Source organism: Hyperolius riggenbachi, chromosome 10 (genome assembly GCF_040937935.1).
Source record: "Hyperolius riggenbachi isolate aHypRig1 chromosome 10, aHypRig1.pri, whole genome shotgun sequence".
Lineage (NCBI taxonomy): Eukaryota > Metazoa > Chordata > Amphibia > Anura > Hyperoliidae > Hyperolius > Hyperolius riggenbachi.
Window position 1 is genome coordinate 43,979,438 of NC_090655.1, and position 19,281 is coordinate 43,998,718.

A 19,281-nucleotide genomic window follows, 5' to 3' on the forward strand; every position below is an offset into this window, starting at 1 on the left:
GTGCAATAGATATATATAGAGAGGTCTAGTGTGGTTCATGTCCACTCTGCTATTATTAACATTTCTGTCTCAACTAATAGGATTCTGTTCATTTATGAAAGTAATTTGAGGAAGTGTCTAGTATAGAAAAATTTTTCCGTTAAATTGTGAGTTTTTGTTAGTTTGTGAGGTTAACTATGTTTGGTAAGCATTATAAATTGTAAACATAAGCGCCGACTTCTGGCCGTTGGGTCTCTCGCGGTGACGCTCCTCTCCTTGCAGTCAGTGGGACGCTTCCTATTTGCGTCCCACTGTGGAGCGCATGGCACGCACACCCATATGCGCCGCTACGTGCGGTGTGTGGTGGGCGGAGACCGGCGCTCATGCCTGGCCAAGATTCATTGGCCGAGGCTTCCAGGAAGGAGGTGGGCGGGCCCCGGCGAGACGCCTTGAACACTCGCGGTTCGGCGCTTTCAATATGTAGACGCAAATCTCCGAAGAGGCCGTTATGTCAGACGGCGAAACATGTCAGATATAATAGCGTCTGACGCCTCACCCCACACCCCTTAACCATCCAATTGGATCATCCGGAACATACCTCCAACTCTACTCTGTACACCAGCGGTATGGTAACTATGAACTGTGAACTGTGAACGCTGCATCCCGCTACTAACTACAGTCAATCAGTGTGCATGTGGATATCAGTTGATTACTGTGCATGAGCTTCGCACTAACAGTATTGATCGCCACTTATGATTGCTTCGCTGAGGACACTTGCTGCCAGTTTCCATCATACCTGTGCAGTTCATATCTATGCTTTGCCATGCCTGTTTGAATCGATTCATCACTCCATATCACCCACTGTGATTTTGATGCCTTTATGAAGTATCACTTGGAGACTTGTCTATGTGTCATTGGGGACTGCGATTGAGTCCATACCTCCTACAGAGTCAATAGGCACAGACTTTCTTACACGACTGCGATTGAGTCTAATTGAAAAATAATCCTTGCTATCCATAATTACAGACATGGTTGGGATGGTTTTGGAATCCATTTGAGATATGAGGAACTGAATACATGTATCTTCTGGATATATAATTACCTCAGCTAATACATCTACAATCTAAAAGTGGCGTTTAACCTGAGGTGCTCTTTTCCAAAATTGTGAAGCTGACAGAACTAAGTTCCATATACGAGTAGCTCCGGATGTACCCCGTAATATATTCTCTTGGAGGACTGCAGCCTCTAAGAGATCAAGCTCTGGGGTGTTGGGTTTTTGGCTTCTTTCAGGGCTCCATTGTCCCTGTTTTAACAATTTATGTGGTATATGTCCTTAGTATTTGTACATGTATATGTGTGTTTTTGTAAAGTATTTTTTGTACAGCAATTTTTCACATTAAAAGTATTCTAGCATGCACCCAAGAGTCAGCTGTTCTTTACATGTTTTTGCTATATATCTTTGCTGACATGGTGCATGTTAGATTATGGATTAGGATTAATTTTTATCTAAAGTAAGCAATCAGTGTTGGTGTTGAGACACCAACACACAATGTAGGTTATTTACATCATAGTGCCCTTTCCTTGTTCGCTTACATATTGTTATAGTCAATATCTTAAAATTTCGGCTATACCTCACGCACTTTTTCCGGGCGCCCTTATTGGATGTATCAATCTAAAGGGGCTTATTTATAAAATTATGTTATAGGTGTTACATTTTATTTGTGGTGAAATCTGCACCCTTAAATGCTTGTGCTGTAACTGGTCAATCTACTCCCTATGCTGACATTGGGAATTCCTTGGGGGAAGGTGGTTTGGTGACTCAAAAACATTTGGGGGCTTGGCTAAGTTAAAGTGAGGCATGACCAGTAAGGAATAGGTGTCATTCAACAGGTCATTTCTACAAGGATTATCAGAATTTTCATGTCCCCTAAATAGTGTAATTAGTCAGCACTGCCCCCACAATAATGTAATTAGGCAGCAAATCCAGCGACAAAGGTATTTAGGCAGCATGCCCACACAATATATGGCATGGCCCATACGCAACAATATATTTTCGACATTCTGGTTGAACTCGATGGACGTATGTCTTTTTTTTAAACCAAAATAACTATGTAACTGTATGCAGTATGGGCCCACACAGTACATAGCATGGCACCCCTACTTATGCAGCATGTGCCCCCACAATGATACATTGTATATTTACAATTTTTTATGTGCAGGGTGAGTCTACAGTGTTCAGGATTTGTGCATTATATGTGTGTAAAGTGAGTATGCACTGTGTATATATGTACATTGTGTATTTTTAGGGCATGCTGCAGTTTTTTGGGTTTGTACTCTGTGTGTGTGTGTGTGTGTGTGTGTGTGTGTGTGTGTGTGTGTGTGTGTGTGTGTGTGTCCTGTGTACTGAGAGTGTGTGTGTGTCCTGTGTACTGAAAGTGTGTGTGTGTGTGTGTGTGTGTGTGTGTGTTTGGTATGTACAGTGTGGGTAGTGTGGTGTGTACAGTGAACATGGACAGTGTGTGTGCACTGTGTGTATATGTACAATTGTACATTGTGTATTTGTAGGGCATGTCCAATGTCATAGCAATTCGGGATGCAGAGGCTGTGACCGCACCAGCAGTGCTGGTGTAATTACAATTTATGGGACCTCCCAGTTAAACTTTGATGGACCCCCTCAATGCTCACACCCCTTCTCTTGCCTCCCCTTGGTGCCCTTCATGGCCTTGGGTCCCATCTCACAAGGGTCATTAAACAAGTGAGGCCATCATGATCTTCACACCCATATTATTATTATTATTATTATTATTGATTTATAAAGCGCCAACATATTCCGTGGCGCTGTACAAAGTAAGAAACAAACATGAGGTACATAATAATACAGACAATGGTGTATACCAATATACCCATAAGAAATGTAGCCACAAAACCCCCTTATCTGAAGTACAGTCCCCTGTATTGGAGAAAGGGAATTTCAGTAGTTGGGGTCCCCCACAACTCTGGGCCCCCTGCCATCGCAGGTGCTGCTCCCCTCTAGTGACGGCCCTGCGCACCTTCATTCATCGTCTTAGTTTTGCATTGGTGCTAAGCTGGTAATGAACATCTCTATACAGTATGTGCATTGCATAGGTGGTAATCCTAAATATGTGTTCCCTTACTCAGAATACACCTGCAGCTGTCCTTGATATGTTTTGGGAGTCCGTATTAATAGAGTGATTGGAGTCCCATGTAAAACTTGCACAGGGGGCCCCAAGCTCCTTAGCTACGCCACTGGGCATGCATATATAGTGGTCAGTGTTTGTTCAGAGTGTGTGTTGGGGGAGGTTACAACTTACACTTACCCCCCCCCCCCCATTCCCCCTTTAAGCATACAAATAACCTGCCGGGCCTTTATTCTTTATCCTAACATAGCCCCGGCCTATGATTTCCCTGGTGGTAACTTTAACCTCTACACTAAAATAGCCCTATATATATCAGTGTCGGTTTCTATTAGCGTCCAGCTGTGTCACACACGGAGGTTGTTGTTCATTGAACGGTCTGCAAGCAGCGCAGCAATTAGCAGCGCAGGAACATTGTGTCAGCTGGTAATCACGCTTTAATGAAATGTTAAACTATTCAGGCAATTTGCTGCCTGTGATTTATTCTGAAGGAGTGAATAGCCCAAGCGGCTCAAGCCTGAGAGCTACAGTACACAACCTGAGAGCTACACTTAGGGGCCGTACACAACCTGAGAGCTACAGTTAGGGGCCGTACACAACCAGAGAGCTACAGTTAGGGGCCGTACACAACCTGAGAGCTACAGTTAGGGGCCGTACACAATTTGCGTACTTTTGCGATTTGCTGAAATCGCATTTGTCGGACATCTAAAGTATTTCAATACCATTGCCTTATTTTTCAGCATTTTTAAGAGTTTTGCGTGTTTTTTTTTTACGTCTTAAAATAACACTTCAAGTCTGGGTGTATTGCACAGGCACTGGGTGTATTGCACAGGCAATACTTTGCTAGCATGCGCACATTTGGTAAAGGGGTTTAAAAAAGGGGTATAAAAGGCGCAGGAATAGCATCAGTAGAGTACTGGCAAATTTATTGATATTCTACTACTTCATTCTTACTGTAAAATATCAGTAATACCAATATTTTACTTTGACCCAACCTCTCACACAGACCCCCCCTGGTGGCGCCTAACCCTTAACCCCCCCATCCCAGTGGGCGCCTAACCTTAACCCCCCCCCCCCCCCGGTGGGCAACTAACCTTAACCCCCCTCTCGGCAGGCAACTAACCAGAACCCCCTCCCCTGTACCTAACCTTACTTAACCCCCCCCCCCCCCCCCCCCACACACACACACACACCTAAACTTACCCACGCAGAGCAAACCCCCCATGGGCACCTGACCTTAATCCCTGGCATTGAGATGCATCCTGTTTAAAAGGGGGCCTGCAAACTGCAGCTACAAATAACCCACTATTACACTGGGAACCCATTTAATCAGTCTGTGCTACCATGACTTTATGCAGCATTGCAGAGCAACACCACAGCCCTGTGCGTGCTGGTGATGCAGTGCCTTACAGGACTACTATCATGAAAATCGTGAAATTTAAAATGCATCTAAACACATTCAAATAAGAAATACTGTATGTTTCTTCCAGAGTAGAATGAGCCATAAATCACTTTTCTCCTATGTTGCTGTCATTTACAGTAAGTAGTAGAAATCTGACAGAACCGACAGGTTTTGGAGTAGCCCATTGTGGTGATATATTGGGGTGCTGATGATGTTAAGGATAATACAGGAACATATTCTTTCATTTTTCTGTCACGTGTATGTCTGCTAGAAGGGAGCGGTTGCCTTGAGTTGCTAGCTTGGGGCAAGGAAATGGCTCATTAGGCCTCTAGCCCGTCACCTTTAATCTGCTTTCTCAGGTGTGATTGTCTGTGAAGCTACATTTGCTTTGTGTTCCTGGGGTAGCAGGGAACTGCTAATTAGCAGCCACTTGAGGAAGAATAGGCTGGTCTGCATGGCTTTTGAACTCTGGACAGCCCATAGCCCCTAGCATAGTCTGCGGACAGTGGAAGCTAACACAGGAATGTTTGAAATCTACATATGACAGCCTACTGGAAATGGGTTAAGGGTTGAAGTCCTTTTGATACAATTTTTAGCTGTGGAAATTGGGTTTATGGAAGTGTTCTGAAATCTCTAAAAAGATCAAACACTAACACAGGAACGCTTTGAAGTTGCACGCGTTAAACAGGAAATTGGATTATTCCTGGACCTGGGACATTGGGTTGGCCTCGGGGCACACATTTTGCTATAAAACAGCAGCCTGGGACAGTCACAGATCATCTTCTCTTGGAGGAAGCGCATAGCTAGGGAGGATCCCGATCGAATCGGAAACAGCGTTCTCCCGCCAACCGCGTTCTAACGTACGCTGGTAACATTATTTCCCTTTTATTTTTGCAACTTGTCTTGTGTGTATCCTTGTAAACTTTTATTTTGTAAGTTTTTACTTTGTTTTTGTAAATCTTTTGTATATATTATTTTCTGCATTGTTCCACTTTTTTCCTGGAATATTAAATCGTTATTTAATAAGTTTGACTTCTGCTGTACTAAACTAACACTCATAGCCTAGTAGAGGAGACTGAAGGGTAATGGTGTACAAGTCCATGCCTGATTGTATGATTGAGCAACACTACCATATAAGATTGTAATTGCATTGTGTGTATGGGGCAGAGTGGGAAGTCTCGGAGTGGCTAACAGTATCGTTCGGAAGACTGTTAGTGGTTTTACTTCACTACAGTGTAAGATTGCAACTGTGTGTGTGTGTGTGTGTGTGTGTGTGTGTGTGTGTGTGTGGCGTTCCCGTATTCGGCATAAAGCGCAAAGCTGACCCGAATACGAAAACGCGGATTGCCTGCTGAGCACTCGACAGTAGAGAGGACGTGTCTAGCAACAGCTAGTGGTGGCAGTGAGAAGTGTTTGAGGGGTCACAGCCTTGTGGTAGTTTGAATAAGGCTGCTTCCCCTCTCGATCTGGTCAAACCCACAGTCGGGAACCATATACGCAGGCATGCCGCGGGCCGGTTCCTGACACCCATCTGTTCATGGGGGATTCTCAGGGGTTTCTTTAACTCCAAAAGCACTTGTGAATGGCAATTGCTCCGTCCAACTGCCAATAAAGTGTGAAGGGAGGCTGGACAGCATCTTTGCATAAATCCTTTTTTAGGTAGAGTCTTTATCTATATATATATAATAGAGTAAGTGCCTCAACTTTCAAGCAAGAAGAAGAAGTAGTGCCCTGCCCCCAGGGCCGGTCCAAGCAAGAAGAAGGGGCTGGTCCAAGCAAGAAGAAGAAGAAGTAGTGTCATATCAAACCAAGGGCAAAGAGGGATAATTTGCATATTCAGTAGCAGTGCATTGTGAGTAACCACAAATGTTCACTTATAGCTGAATTATTGCAATTTTCCTTCTGTTTTAAGAAGGAAAATTACACCAAGCTTTGCTTTTTTTAGTAGGAGGGCTTTTTGGTCTCTTTTATCCTCCTATACATTCTTAGTAGTTTGGGTCACCCTGAGCTGCTTGGTTACTCTGTTGCACTGGTCCAAGCCCTATCTCATACAGCTGTATCAATCCCTGCTATGTACTGATAAGGACCAAACCTCTGAAATAGGCTGTCACATGTGAGTTTGATATGACTGTGTAAAACTTAAAGCTATAGGCTTGCTTGACTTACCAAGGGTGAAAAGGAAAAATTTGCATATTTAGTAGTGGTGCATTGTGGGTTAATCACAAATGTTCACTTTTAGCTGAATTATTGCAGAATTTCTTCTGTTTTAAGAAGGCAAATTACCGCAAGCTTTGATATTTTTGGTAGAAGGTCTTTTTGGTCCCTTTTATCCTCCTATACATTCCGAGTGGTTTGAGTCACCCTGAGCTGCTTGGTTACTCTGTTGTACTGGTCCAATCCCTATCTCATACAGCCGTATCAATCCTTGCCATGTACAGATGAGGACCAAAATTCTGAAACAGGCTGTCACATGTGGGTTTGATATGGCTGTGTAAAATTTAAAGCTATAGGCTTGCGCACCAGCGGTTCTGGATGCTTGCTTGGCTTACTAAAGGTGAAAAGGAATTATTTGCATATTTAGTAGCAGTGCATTGTGGGTAACCACAAATGTTCACTTATAGCTGAATTATTGCATATTTCCTTCTGTTTTAGGAAGGCAAATTACACCAAGCTTTGCTTTTTTTTTTAGTAGGATGTCTTTTTGGTCCTTTTTATCCTCCTATACATCCCGAGTGGTTTGAGTCACCCTGAGCTGCTTGGTTACTCTGTTGTACTGGTTGAAGCCCTATTTCATACAGTCGTATCAATCCTTGCCATGTACTGATGAGGACCAAAAGTCTGAAACAGGCTGTCACATGTGGGTTTGATATGGCTGCGTAAAATTTAAAGCTATAGGCTTGCTATACACCAGCGGTTCTGGTTGCTTGCTTGGCTTACTAAGGGTGAAAAGGAATTATTTGCATATTTAGTAGCAGTGCATTGTGGGTAACCACAAATGTTCACTTATAGCTGAATTATTGCATATTTCCTTCTGTTTTAGGAAGGCAAATTACACCAAGCTTTGCTTTTTTTTTTAGTAGGATGTCTTTTTGGTCCTTTTTATCCTCCTATACATCCCGAGTGGTTTGAGTCACCCTGAGCTGCTTGGTTACTCTGTTGTACTGGTTGAAGCCCTATTTCATACAGTCGTATCAATCCTTGCCATGTACTGATGAGGACCAAAAGTCTGAAACAGGCTGTCACATGTGGGTTTGATATGGCTGCGTAAAATTTAAAGCTATAGGCTTGCTATACACCAGCGGTTCTGGTTGCTTGCTTGGCTTACTAAGGGTGAAAAGGAATTATTTGCATATTTAGTAGCAGTGCATTGTGGGTAACCACAAATGTTCACTTATAGCTGAATTATTGCATATTTCCTTCTGTTTTAGGAAGGCAAATTACACCCAGCTTTGCTTTTTTTTAGTAGGAGGTCTTTTTGGTCCCTTTTATCCCCCTATACATTCTGAGTGGTTTGGGTCACCCTGAGCTGCTTGGTTACTCTGTTGTACTGGTCCAAGCCCTATCTCATACAGCCTTATCAATCCCTGCCATGTACTGATGAGGATGAAAGTCTGAAAAAGGCTGTCTACATGTGGGTTTGATATGGCTGTGTAAAATTTAAAGCTATATGCCTGCTATACACCAGCGGCTCTGGATGCTTGCTTGGCTTACCAAGGGGAAAAGGGGTAATTTGCATATTTAGTAGCAGTGCATTGTGGGCAACCACAAATGTTCACTTATAGCTGAATTATTGCAGATTTCCTTCTGCTTTAACAAGGCAAATTACACCAATACAGTGTGCGGCATTGCAGGAAGTGACGATAGTGGAACACACGCTGGAACATGGAAGAGGTGAGTCATCCCCGCCCGCTGCTTCTTACTAATAGTGGCGGCTGGGGGAGCGCGCATGGGGGACCCAGGTGAGGGGGGGGGATTCCTGCTGAGCTTAAGCTGGAGGTAGAGCACACATGCATTTTTTAATGGTGCATCATTCCGCCGATAATGTATCAAACTCAATTTACCGGTTTAATGTATTAAACATTAAAAGGGTAAATAGCGTTTTTTTGATACATTTATCGGCGGAACGGTGCGCCATTTTTCATCCGGGGCCATTTTTAACTGTACGCATAGCTTATAGTGTCTGTAGGGCATGGTAATCTAAATGTCTCCATAATGTTAAGGCTGATATTTATTGCACAAGTTTATGAGGCTTTCCTATTTTAGTCGCATAGCAGAATCCTGTAGGCAGTACATAGAGCATTTGAATCTACAGAAGTAGTTACGGAGCTAGTTGTTATGTCCCATATAGCCCTATGATCCAGCTGTCCCAGGGGAAACAGTAAATTCGGGCGCCTGAGGCAAGTGGACAAAAAGGGCGCCGCCATTCACTCCCATAATAAATATCGTTTAATGGGCGCCCAACAGGAAAAAAGGGCGCCGGAGAAAAATAACGTTTTACAAGCAGCGCCCGGAGACTTTTACTATTTTATAACTGCGTCTCATGATTACACATTATTTAATGATTTATAATTTTTTAAACATTATTTTTAAACTAAAAAAAAGTACAATCTTTTTTAAAACATCACCGGGGGGGGGGGGGGGGGTCTTAGGTTTAGGCACCACCAGGGGGGTCTTAGGGTTAAGCACCACCAGGGGGGTCTTAGGGTTAGGCACCACCAGGGGGGTCTTAGGTTTAGGCACCACCAGGGGGGTCTTAGGGTTAGGCACCACCTGGGGGGGGTCTTAGGTTTAGGCACCACCTGGGGGGGGGGTCTTAGGTTTAGGCACCACCTGGGGGGGTCTTAGGTTTAGGCACCATATGGGGGGTCTTAGGTTTAGGCACCACCAGGGGGGTCTTAGGTTTAGGCACCACCAGGGGGGTCTTAGGTTTAGGCACCACCGGGGGGGTCTTAGGTTTAGGCACCACCAGGGGGGGTCTTAGGTTTAGGCACCACCAGGGGGGGTCTTAGGTTTAGGCACCACCGGGGGGGTCTTAAGTTTAGGCACCACCAGGGGGGGTCTTAGGTTTAGGCACCACCAGGGGGGGTCTTAGGGTTAGGCACCACCAGGGGGGTCTTAGGGTTAGGCACCACCGGGGGGTCTTAGGTTTAGGCACCACCAGCGGGGTCTTAGGGTTAAGCACCACCAGGGGGGTCTTAGGGTTAGGCACCACCAGGGGGGTCTTAGGTTTAGGCACCACCAGGGGGGTCTTAGGGTTAGGCACCACCAGGGGGGTCTTAGGTTTAGGCACCACCAGGGGGGTCTTAGGTTTAGGCACCACCGGGGGGGTCTTAGGTTTAGGCACCACCGGGGGGGTCTTAGGTTTAGGCACCACCGGGGGGGTCTTAGGTTTAGGCACCACCAGGGGGGGTCTTAGGTTTAGGCACCACCGGGGGGGTCTTAGGTTTAGGCACCACCAGGGGGGTCTTAGGGTTAAGCACCACCAGGGGGGTCTTAGGGTTAGGCACCACCAGGGGGGTCTTAGGTTTAGGCACCACCAGGGGGGTCTTAGGGTTAGGCACCACCTGGGGGGTCTTAGGGTTAAGCACCACCAGGGGGGTCTTAGGGTTAGGCACCACCAGGGGGGTCTTAGGTTTAGGCACCACCAGGGGGGTCTTAGGGTTAGGCACCACCTGGGGGGGTCTTAGGGTTAGGCACCACCTGGAGGTCTTAGGTTTAGGCACCACCTGGGGGATCTTAGGTTTAGGCACCACCAGGGGGGTCTTAGGTTTAGGCACCACCAGGGGAGTCTAGGGGTTAGGGGGTAGGTACAGGGAGGGTTCTGTATGAGAGTAGGGTTAGGTATAGCTTTAGTAAAATTCTTATTAATCTTTTATAAAACGTTAGTATACTTTTTACTTTTGTAAACAGGGAAGATTAACGTTTTTACAATTGCCGATTTCATACACATTATTAAATGATTTATAACTTTATAAAACATTATTTTTAAACAAAATAAAGCACAATTTTTTTAAACGTTATGCATGCTTATCGTTTAAAACCCTGCGCCCTTTTTTCCCGACGCCCTTTTTTAACGTACGCGTCCCAGGTGCTGCCTGCTGTGTACACACAGCCAGTGTTGTGTGAGGCGTAATGTTACTGCAGTCACCTTAAGTGTCGGTCTTCTGCCTTATGGCTCTTCTCCAAGCCCTGGAGATATTGAGTCATTCAGTAGAAGAGGCCACTTATAATGTGGTACTGCCAGTCTCTGTATGCATGGGAGAACATTTCAGTCATTCCAGCCCAGGAATTAACTTCTATGGCAGACTCATCTCCTCAAGGAATTCTGACTCCCCCTCTCTTAAGAGTCTCTCAAACCCCTGTAGCCATCTATTCCCAAAAAGGCATTACTTCCCTAGAGAAAGTTCTACCACTTGGCCATCTCCAGAGTCCAGACCAGAACTGCTCCAAACAAAAATTGTTAGCAGCCTAATAGCCCCACAAAGTGGCTGTCCAGCATACTGCGGTGGACAGCAACCAATAGCATACGTCCATTCTTTGTTCACCAGTCCCTGGTCCATGTCTGCTGAATTAAGGGTGGGCCTGGAGGCTTTGTTAATAGACCCTGCATGCACATCTCCCATTTTCATATAAGATGACGTCATATCTAAACACAGCCGGTGATCACAGATAGAGAAAAGAGATATGCAGGAGACACACTGTTCTTATTTGTGATTTTTTTTACAGCCCCTGGAAGAATGCAATGGCCCTATTTCACCTGATAAGGTGACCTCACCGTCCATTGAACCCCCACCGCCAGGTAAGACCCCATTCCTGGACTTGCTGATGTTTTCAAGAATAAATCCATGATCTCCAGATTAGTGCACAATGAACGTAGCTAATATAGAACTCTTGTTATTATTTACAGAATACTTATATAATTATTGTACTCATTATGGTACTCACACGGATCAGCTGGTCGATACACGGTACAGAAACGTACTGTGTATCCCCAGCATAACAGGCGTATCCTCCTCTTCTTGTTTCTTTTCTTCCTTCTTTACCTCCTCATTTTTTCCCTAATTCACCACTTTTTACTTTATCCACCTCCTGCTTCTCTGCTCCTTTCTTCTTCTCCACCTCTTCCTCGACGTCCTTCTATTTCGCCTCCTTTTTGTCTTCTTCCTCTATTTTTTCTTATGGGCTCAGCTGTTTGAATGTAGGCGACAGGTCCTCTTCAACTGACTTTGACCTTTCTCTGTTGCCAGCCAGTTGTTGTCGGAGATGCTGTTCTTCCCTTCGGAGATTTTTCTGCCGTTTCAGGTCTGAGGAAACCAAACCAGAAACCCCACCGAAGGTTTGTAGTGATGTGACTGTGTGTTGATGTCTCTTGTGACTAATGCCGCTAGGCCTGTTCTCAGAAAGCCAACCTTAAAGTGACTCTGTAACAAAAATTGCAACGTTTTTTCTACCATCCTACAAGTTCCTAAACCTATTCTAATCTGTTCTGGCTCACTGCAGCACTTTGTACTATCACGGTCTCTGTAATAAATCAATGTATCTTTCCCCTGTCAGACGGCCTGTGTCTGGAAGGCTGCCAACTCTTCCGGCCTGTGTCTGGAAGGCTGCCAACTCTTCCGTGCTGGTCTGTTCCTCTATGCACACTCCAGTGTGTGTTTTATTTACATAAGCCAGCAGCTTCTCTGCTATCTTATCAGTGATAGAAGAGAGCTGGATAAAAATCCTCCTCAGTTAGGCTGTGAAAGTAGCTGGCTGACACATACTGAGGAATTACAAACACAGGCACAGGCAGAGCTGTCTGCAGGAAGCCTGTAATGTTCAGTGCATGAGAGAAGAAGGGGACAGAAGGTAAACACACAAATGATCTTTTGAGATTCAAAACGAAAGCTGTATACAGCCTGCTTGTGTATGGATGTATTTTCTATGTGTGGACATATTGTACATCAACCTACTTCCTGTTTTGGTGGCCATTTTGTTTGTTTATAAACAAACTTTTTAAAACTGTTTTTGACTACTTTTAATGCGGCGGGGAGCGGCGAAATTGTGTCAGAGGGTAATAGGAGATGTCCCCTAACACACTGGTATGTTTACTTTTGTGCGATTTTAACAATACAGATTCTCTTTAACTAGAGTGACCAGATGTTTGAAGGCTCAACCTGGGACGGAGGGAATTGGGGGGGGGGGGGGCGGCTGCGGCGCGCGGCGAAAAACGGGGGAGCGGCGAAAAATGTGGTGTCTGCAGCACGCGCTAAAAATGGGCGTGGCCATGACATTCTATGGGCGGAGCTAACGTAATGATGCAACAGCGAGGCATAAGAAAGCAGTGTTTACGCCGTGATGTGGTCAAACGTGGATTCACATCATAGGTGTGCAGAAACTGTGTGATGCTATTTAATAGTATGCCATAACCCCAAAGCAGCAAACACAGCCAACTATGACCATTAAATAATAAATGCAGCAACAGTTACCCCAGACACCACAAAATAAACGCAATGGGCAACATTTCAGCACAAAATAAACGCATTGCGGGCAACATTTCAGCACAAAATAAACGCATTGCGGGCAACATGTCAGCATAAAATAAACGCAATGGGGGCAAACATGTCAGTACAAAATAAACGCAATGGGGGCAAACATGTCAGTACAAAATAAACGCACTGCGGGCAACATGTTAATACAAAATGACAGCACTGTGGGCAAACATGTCAGTACAAGATAAACGCACTGCGGGCAAACATGTCAGTACAAGATAAACGCACTGCGGGCAAACATGTCAGTACAAAATAAACGCACTGCGGGCAACATGTTAATACAAAATGAACGCACGGCGGGCAAGCATGTCAGTACAAGATAAACGCACTGCGGGCAAACATGTCAGTACAAGATAAACGCACTGCGGGCAAACATGACAGTACAAGATAAACGCACTGCGGGCAAACATGTCAGTACAAGATAAACGCACTGCGGGCAAACATGTCAGTACAAGATAAACGCACTGCGGGCAAACATGTCAGTACAAGATAAACGCACTGCGGGCAACATGTTAATACAAAATGAATGCACGGCGGGCAAGCATGTCAGTACAAGATAAACGCACTGCGGGCAAACATGTCAGTACAAGATAAATGCACTGCGGGCAAACATGTCAGTACAAGATAAACGCACTGCGGGCAAACATGTCAGTACAAGATAAACGCACTGCGGGCAAACATGTCAGTACAAGATAAACGCAATGCGGGCAAACATGTCAGTACAAAATGAACACAATTTGGGCAAATATGTCAGTACAAAATGTGGGCAAACACTTCACCTGCAAGAAAAAGCATTTACTCACCTGGCAGAAGACGTCCCCTCACGCAGCCGGCCTCTGGTGTGTGCAGCTCCCCCTGGCCTGGACGATCTTCAATCTCCCGCTCAGCCTCTCACAGGCAGAGCAGGGCTACGGCAAGATGGCGTACGGAGGCGGAGCCCTGTACTGGAGACAAATAGTCTCCAATACAGGGCTCCGCCTCCGGACGCCATCTTCCCGTAGCCCTGCTCTGCCTGTGCCTGCCAGAGGAGAACATTGCAGGCTGGAGCGGGGCTGCGGGGAATGAACTAGCGCAGCGTCTAGTAGACGCTGCGGCTAGTTCACTGTACGGTGGCCAGAGTCCCGAGGCCGGGACGTCCCGCTGCTAAAAGCGGGACGTTTCCCGGGACCTCATGCAGCCTGGGACAGCGCCCCCCGAAGGCGGGACGCGTCCCGGGTAAAGCTGGACGTATGGTCACCGTACTTTAACGGAACCCTGAACAGAGGGAATACTGAACTTACCTGGGGCTTCCTCTAGCCTCCTGTAGCCCGTAAGGGTCCCTTGGTATCTTCTGGCTCCCCTCCATCCTCTGTCTGGTGGCTTCGTTAGCTGCCCGATCCAGCCAGGATGTCATGACCAACTGCGCATGCACGGCCGATCTGCACGCCTGTCTCGATAATGCGCCCGCCGCCGTGACGGCTCTGTGCATGGGCGGTTCTCAAAAGACTGAACCGCGGTTGTACAAAACGCTCATGGTGATGGGTGCGTAATCGAGACGGGTGTGCGGATTGGCTGCGATTCTATCAAATCGGTCGATCGATTTGCGGCCAATTTTGATTGATTTGATCTATCTGACAGGATGAAAAATCTAGGTCAATCTGCTGCTGACAGCAGATCGATGGCCCATAGAGTTGCATTGGATCTAATGGTCCAAAAATGCATTTAAATCGATTTCTAATAGATTTCCAATAGATTTCAATCTGAAATCTATTGGAAATCTGTTCCTAGTGTGTGGCACACATCAGATAGATTCCTGTCAGATTCGACTTGACAGGTACCTGACAGAAATCTATCTGATGGTCGAATCTGCTGCAAATCTATAAGTGTATGGCCACCTTTAGGGCTATTGTCACTTGATGCCTAGAGGTTCATGTTAAAAGTGCCTGAGGTTTTTCCGTTTGTTGTAATAACGGATTTGAATAACATCTGTTTTTATTGGACAGGAATCTGAGCCTGAAGATCCTATGACCCCAGAAGAGGTAAGAGATAAAAAGAACAAATGTAGCAGAGCAAAATGAAGAGGCGAGAATTTTTGGGAAAGGGGGGAGGGGCTTTGCAGGAACAGGCCGTTGGCATGTGTGCCTGTGGCTTGAACAATACAGAATACTGAAGAAATAAAACATAAATAAAATGTTGAAAACAAGAAGGAAAAGGTACGCCACCTCAGCTCCTGTGATAAATAATTGTCTGTAAAACTAAAAACAGAGACATGTGAAAAGCAGTGATGGCAAACCTTGGCACTCCAGCCTATGGTGGAACTACAAGTCCCATGAGGCATTGCAATACTCTGACAGCTCTAAGCATAACTCTGGGAGGCAGAGGCATGATGGGATTTGTAGTTTTGTCACAGTTGGAGTGCGAAGGTTAGCCATCACTGTGCTATAGTCAGGGGCGTAGCTTGACATGACTGGGTCCCATAGCAAATCTTTTTATGGGCCCCTCCCCCTTCCTCCTGGACCTCCCACCCCCACACACGACTGCCTTGGCTGAGAATCCAGTGTGTGTACATCAGCCCCTGATCCCCTGAGCAAGTGATCCGCTGGGTAGATTGATCGCTGTCCAAGAGCATTGTTCTCTCCACTCACCCCCCGTTGCTGCATGATGTCACTGCTGTGCTCCTTCATCCTCCCTCCACCCCACCCCACTTATATAACAACAGAACGCTTCTCTAGCATGTAGGCTAGTGATGCGTCTGTATAGTATCGGCCCTGCAATGATGCCCGAGGGATCAAGTAACGAACTTTCTTGGTATGTGTGTGCCTGTTGGCAGTGGGTGGGGTGGGTGAGGATGCTGCTATCCCCTCTGGGCTACGGCTCCCTGGCACTGGTGAAGTGGGTGATGGCACAGTGTGCTGCTGTCATCCCTGAAGAGATTACAGAGGCGCCAAAAGGATAATAACAGATGATAAAAGCATTTAAAATTGCTATTGAGGCAGTGGTGGACTTACCTCATACAAGCAGACACTGAAACTGTCTATTCAAAATAAACACAAATTTATTAGCATACTCCAAAAAGGGGGACTGCAACGCGTTTCGCAGGCTAAAACCCGCTTCCTCCGGCAATAAAAGTTGGGAGGACACAACTTCAGTGATTCCGGGTTACACCTGCTGTCATCCCTGGTTCGACTCTTTCTTCTCCAGAGTCCAGCTTGCCAGAAGGCAGCCCCGGTCTGCCCATGAGGCGGGGTGAGGAGGATTCCTCAGGCAACAGAGGTGGTGGGGGCAGCGCTCGCCTGGCCGTGGGTGGGGGGTACCGAGCTGGAGGTGGTAGCAGGCAGGAAGAGGGGCAACGGGCACAGTAGGGGGGAGGGGGACAGACCCCCCTCCTTCACCTGGTTCCCCGGTCTGCGCTCCCCGTCCAGCTATTAGCTCAGTCAGTGTACAATGAGGCAGCAGGCAGGGAAGCGATCACTCGCCTCCTTCCGCGTTCCACCACTCATCACTTCCTGCAATGCTGCCCACGGTACTGTACAGTGGACGGCATTGCAGGAAGTGGTGAAAGATGGAACGCACGCTGGAACGCGGAAGGAGGTGAGTCATCCACGCCCGCTGCCTCATTGTACACTGACTGCGCTAATAGCGGGAGAGGGAGCGCAGACCAGGGACCCATGTAAGGGAGGGAGAGGGTCCGACCCGCCACTGTGTCCGCTACCCCCCTTCCTGCCTGCTACCCCCTCCAGGCTACCTTTACTGGGGGCAATTATACTACCTATGGGGGGGCATCTTCACAAGTTTGCCTCGGGTGGCAAAAAGTCAAGAACCGGCAGGTGAGGTTGGATACTGGCAGGCAGGCAGGCAGGCAGGTGACTCAGTGGGGTTAGGCTCACAGGCTGGACACAGCAGAAAACATTAAAGGGTACATGAGGCAAGAATATAAAAGAAAAGTTTTATTTATCTGGTGCTTCTTCCAGCCCCTACAAGTCTATTAGGTCCCATGTCGAAGTTCCGCTCTGCTCTAGGCCACCGCTGTCCCCTCCATAAGATCGCGAGTCATGGCTGGGTCTTCTGTGCACTCACGCAGCATTACTCTTGTGCACGCGCTCCTGTGACAGGGAGCACTCTGAACTTGTGCAGTTCAAATCTATGTGAACTGCGCAGAGCACTCCTGGCTGCAGCAGCACGATCATGGCGCACATGTGCAGAAGACCACGACCCAGCCACGGGTCGGGATCTTACGGAGGCCTGGAGCAGAGCGGAACATTGGCATGAGAACTAATAGACTTCTTATTCTTGCCTCATGTACTCTTTTTAATGTCCTGCTGGTGGTGGCTGCTGTTCGCTTCCCCTCACTGAGTCCCTCTGCAGCTCCAGTCCCCTCCTCTCTCTCTTACTGCTACAGGTGGGAGGGGCAGAGCCAGGGCAGCACTGGGGCGGAGCCACAACCAGCACTGTTCTTCTGTATTCAGCACCTGGATGGAACTGAGTAGGCAGGGGGGGGGGGGGGGGGAAGCAGGTCACTGGTGGCAAACATGAATACAAACAAACCCCAAAACTGCACCAGTGGCATACCTACCATACGGCTGCAGGTGCTCACAGCACCAGGTGTAGCCATGGCTTGGGGTGCCGCTGTGGTGCTCAATCACTTTGTTCTTCCACCTGGGACCTTTTTTCATAGTTTTGGCAACATTTGAGAAAATAGCAGCAGGCAGTTCAGGGGACTGTACTACTTCCTGCACTAGATGTAGCACCCCTCCCCTTCCAGTCCCGTGGACAATGTGTCTCCTCGCCCACTACACACAGCCTGCAGTGATTGAATGTGCAGAGCAGCAGGGTGAGTAGAGAGAATGATTGCTGTGCTGCAGTTGGGACATTAGCAGGGAGAGGTGGCAGGATGTGTTTAGTGCATCAGAATGTGCCTATTATTAGTAGCCATGTGCACTGGCTGCTATAATACCAGAGTGCCCTGGACTATTGGCTGGTGGTGTAATGGTTAAGGGCTCTGCCTCTGACACAGGAGACCTGGGTTTGAATCTCGGCTCTGCCTGTTCAGTAAGCCAGCTCTAATTTAGTAGGAGACCTTTAGCAAGTCTCCCTTACACTGCTACTGCCAATAGAGCGCGCCCTAGTGGCTGCAGCTCTGGCGCTTTGAGTCCGCAAGGAGAAAAGCGCAATATAAATGTTATTTGTCTTGTCTTGTCTTGTCTATTGGTTATTTATCCTCATCAGAGTAATCAATAATGCAGGGAAGTCTGCTGTTGCAGGAGCCAGTGATACAGGTGCTGACAGCCGACTTCTGTAGTGAGCAGAGAAGCAACCTCCAGTCATTTTAGATTAGCTTGATTGTAGGTAATCTTATCTCTTTTCCGAGCTCCCCCTCCCATCCTGTTGTCTTCCCCCGTGACTCTTTCCTAATTTCATATTTTAGTGGCTTCCTTTAAAAGCATGTCTTTGCCAAACAGCACTGGTGATGTCTGCAGTCCTAGTGAGAGGTCTTCCTGCCATTTCTCCTCTCCCACCAGGCTCTCTGTCTTGTGCGTCTACCTCTTTATCCCCCCTCTTCCAATGCATCCCCCTCTTTCCTATGTCCTCCTTTTCTGAATCTAACCGTACTGTAGTCATAGTCAGGGATGCTCACTGGATGAAATCCATATGAAATCCAAATGAGTCTGTAAATAATCAGCACCGGGTGTCAAATTCCCCAGCTACGCCACTGAACTGCACAAAACTGGGACCAGGACAGAGGCTCCCCCCTGTTGTGGCTGTAGGTAGCGGGCCCCATAGCAAGGGTATGGCTGCTATGGTTATCCCTACGCCCTTGGCTATAGTGATGACTGTAAAGTGCTAATTCCACTTATGCAAAATTTCACATAAAATGCCGCAATTACAATTACAGTAATTACGATTTTGAAATTGAGCTGATTTTGTGATATGCATTTGTAAATTTTGTGTATTAAATGCAGCAGTTGTAAATTATAATTTTTTTTTGCTTTAATTGCCAAAAACGTTTGCACACGATTCGGTGCCCGAGAATACTTTTTGCAGGGGTTAGGTGTCAGGAAGAGGGATTGTGCCGGGTGGGGGATGGGGGAGCAGTTAGGGTTAGATGACAGGAAGAGTGTTTGTGCCAGGGGGTCGGTTAGGGTTAGGCATCAGGAAGGGTGTTTGTGCGGGTGAGGCAGGGACGGATCTAGACCAAGTTGTGCCTGGGGCAAGGTCTGGCTTTGGCACCTAAAGG

The 19,281-nt window shown here is 46.8% G+C and overlaps 1 protein-coding gene across 1 annotated transcript in view; it reads left to right on the forward strand.

Annotated features, from left to right (window-relative positions):
- The window catches only part of CLCN1 (chloride voltage-gated channel 1), a 166,465-nt gene that overhangs the window by 141,059 nt on the left and 6,125 nt on the right, over positions 1-19,281 (forward strand). The window contains exons 18-20 of the mRNA XM_068255086.1: positions 11,263-11,335; positions 11,784-11,872; positions 15,050-15,085. Coding sequence (XP_068111187.1) covers positions 11,263-11,335; positions 11,784-11,872; positions 15,050-15,085 — 198 coding nt within the window. The remainder of the gene's footprint in view (positions 1-11,262; positions 11,336-11,783; positions 11,873-15,049; positions 15,086-19,281) is intronic.